At 50.5% G+C, this 2,884-nt stretch overlaps 1 protein-coding gene across 2 annotated transcripts in view; it reads right to left on the bottom strand.

Moving 5' to 3' along the window:
- Nucleotides 1–456: 456 nt before the first annotated feature.
- CACNG5 (calcium channel, voltage-dependent, gamma subunit 5) overlaps nt 457–2,884 on the bottom strand; it is a 3,459-nt gene continuing 1,031 nt past the window's right edge. For both annotated transcript variants that reach the window (XM_010136012.1, XM_010136013.1), the window contains 4 exons: nt 2,802–2,882; nt 1,879–2,019; nt 1,125–1,270; nt 457–714 (listed from right to left, as the gene is read on the bottom strand). In XM_010136012.1, coding sequence (XP_010134314.1) covers nt 457–714; nt 1,125–1,270; nt 1,879–2,019; nt 2,802–2,882 — 626 coding nt within the window. The remainder of the gene's footprint in view (nt 715–1,124; nt 1,271–1,878; nt 2,020–2,801; nt 2,883–2,884) is intronic.

Below are 2,884 nucleotides of genomic sequence, written 5' to 3'. Positions count from 1 at the left end.
TTTACACAAATCTGTTATGCTTGCTGGCACTTATGACAGTAAATCTATAATTTAAATACACAACTTTTGCAGCCTACCTAAACCAAAAAATACACTTTTTTTCTTCAGTTCTACTGTGGTTTTCTTTTTCTGCTCTCAAGTCCAGAAGTCCAGCCCTGGATTTATCCCCCAGGCAGAACTGCTGTTTGCTCAGCGGGATGGGCTGAAAGAAGAGGACTTTGGAGAGGTTTTTAGTTATGCAGGGAAGAATGAAAAAAAAAAAAAAAAGAAAGAAAGGAAAATATCCCAATTCTCTAGGTTACATCGTTGGTTATATAACCAATCTCTCTGGTTATATTTACTCTCCTATAAATAGAGAATTGCCCTGAAAGAGCAGCCTAAAAAATAAATGACAAACGGAGTCAGGACGCGGCGACCATTGGCGCTTGGTGGGAGCGGACGCAGGGGCGGCGGGGCTCAGCACGGGGACGAGGACATCTGGTCATAGTCAGGGCACTTGAGCAGAGCCGGGTAGTTACTGTTCATCTGCAGGGACGCCTCGCTGGAGATATCCGAAGGGCTGCGTCCCCGCGCCCACGCGTCCGGGTGCAAGAACTGCCCCGAGTAGTCGGAGCAGTTGCTCAGACGGGGCCGGTAGAAGCCGGGGTGAGGTCGGTAGATGTCCTCGGCCGTGTATCGCTTCATGAACAGGTAAACGGACATCACCCCGGCACTCTGCAGGGGAGAGAGACACGGCTGATGCTCATGCTGCTAACAGCTGCCTTCACCGCCAAGAACAAAACAGACCAGAAATACAAATTCCTTTTTTTGCTCTGCTGACAATGCACAAGGGCTCCCGAGGACAGTCATGTCACTGCCCTGCACCCCAGGTCCCTGCCGTAAAGAACATGGCACCACCACATCTCCTCCTCTTCTGCATGTCATGCTCAGCACCAGTGGTGATCAAATGCCCAATCAGTGCTCCAGGCTTGGGGTCTGTCCCCACTGTATGTCTCCCAACATACGGTGTATTACCCATCTGTCCCTTCAATCCCTGTCTGAGTCCTCTTTTTGCTCACAGCCTCAATGCCCCCCGCACCAAGAACAGGCTACCCTTGTTAGAGGAGGTGAGAGCTGCTGGGTACCTCCGTGAGAAGGAACGAGATGGCAGAGAAGGCAAATGACCATCCGTATTTGTAATTGAAGAATGTTTCTGAGTCCTTGGTCCTGTTCAGCATCTCGTCGTTAATGCTGGATATGTAGAGGACCAGCCCCACCACCAGTGACAGACCTGTGGAGAAAACAAGAACGGCAGAAAACACTTCAGGGATGAAGTGGTTCAAGACGCACCTTTCTTTAAGACCTGACTTGTGGGTGCAAGTGTAAAACTGTGGAAGTGTGCTTGAAATAACTGGGGAAGGAGGCTGCTTCCCTGCTGAGCTAACCCAGGGCACTCCTCTCGTTTCAGTCAAACCGTTACCTGCTCAAGCAAGTCTGTGTGCACTGGGTAGGAGCTGGCTTCAAAGCTCAGCTGTCACAGCTATTTGTTTAACACTGGCCCAACACCATGAATAAAACATTCGCTTGTCTCATGTAGAAACATCCTGGCTGAGCAGTTTGAAGTTTCAGATCTCTCCCGTGACCGATGTGCCGTGAGATGCAGCCTCTCCCCCAGCATCTGCTACTGCACGGGTGATGAGTGCTTTCCCCCACATCGCCCCTCCACTGCCACAAACGAGCAATTTTCCATCCCACAAAGCCCAAGCAGGCTGCGGGGCCAAGCCGGGAGCCCCCACGGGTCATGACTCCAATGAGGAGCCACTACAGTGGGTTAGGAGAGCACCAGCAGCTACAAAAGCAATTGTGCTCCATGCTCAAGGATTTTTTAGTGAAACTCACCCGAAAGGATGAAGAATATCCCTGAGACGAAAGCGAGGATGGTCCTGTGAGGCCGAATGTGGCCAATGTTGCTCAGGATGAAGCCAATGAACATGAAGAAGAGGCTGACCAGAGGGAAGGGGGTGGCCGAGCGGATCATCTCTGGGGGAGAGGAGCAGAGGGAGGTGAGAACAGGTCAATCCTCCCCACACAGCACAAGAAATGGGCTCAGCTGGGTGGGATGGCTCCAGCCCTGCTGCACTCTGAGCACGCTGTATCCTTCCTCACTCCTGGTTAGTGGCGGTGCCCCTGCGCTGCTCCCCTGTCCCTGGCAGGGCTTCGTTCCCCTCTTTGCTAATGAGCTGAGTGAAGAGGTGACCCTGGCTGTCTGGCTGCAGAAACATCTGCTAATGTTTACATTTCTGAGGGCTCCTGTGTGAAGTGTCACACAGGAAAAAACCATCGGAACCTGCATTTTTCTCCAGCTTCACCGTGAAACTCTTTGCTGAACACTTCTATTTATTAAATCAGAAATGACTGCAGAATTCATCATGAGAGCTGTGGCACTCCATCCTTAATTCATCCCACTATGTAATGCATAAAATTGTCTGCTACAGAATAAATACAGCTGCAAATTACAGAGGCGACTATAAAGCCAAACACTTCCATAAACATCAGCACTGAATAGCCAGTGACAGGAAATTGTACAGCTTAGAGCCTCTGTGAGTGTTCTGCCATTAGAAAGGGATGTCCCCAACAGCTTAGGAGCACGTTGGGTAATCCACGTAGTAAAAAAACCCGTAGCTGCATCTTTGCGTGGTAGCACTGTCAAGGAGCTAGGACCTTCTTCAGCAAGGACACACAGAGGATTTCTTGGGGGGATCTGTAGCGACCCTTTAGTGCTTTGCAGGATGTAAAGAGTAAGGTCCCACCAAACCACTTACTCAAGACGTTGACTGTGGATTCAGATGTCAGCTGGATGTTCATGGGCATGACGTATTCGATAGTGAAGCACCGGCCACGCTCT

The sequence above is a fragment of the Buceros rhinoceros genome, unplaced genomic scaffold (assembly GCF_000710305.1).
Source record: "Buceros rhinoceros silvestris isolate BGI_N320 unplaced genomic scaffold, ASM71030v1 scaffold19585, whole genome shotgun sequence".
NCBI classification, from domain to species: domain Eukaryota; kingdom Metazoa; phylum Chordata; class Aves; order Bucerotiformes; family Bucerotidae; genus Buceros; species Buceros rhinoceros.
The sequence above is the reverse complement of the archived record's forward strand: the minus strand, read 5'-3'. Positions and strand labels throughout refer to the sequence as shown.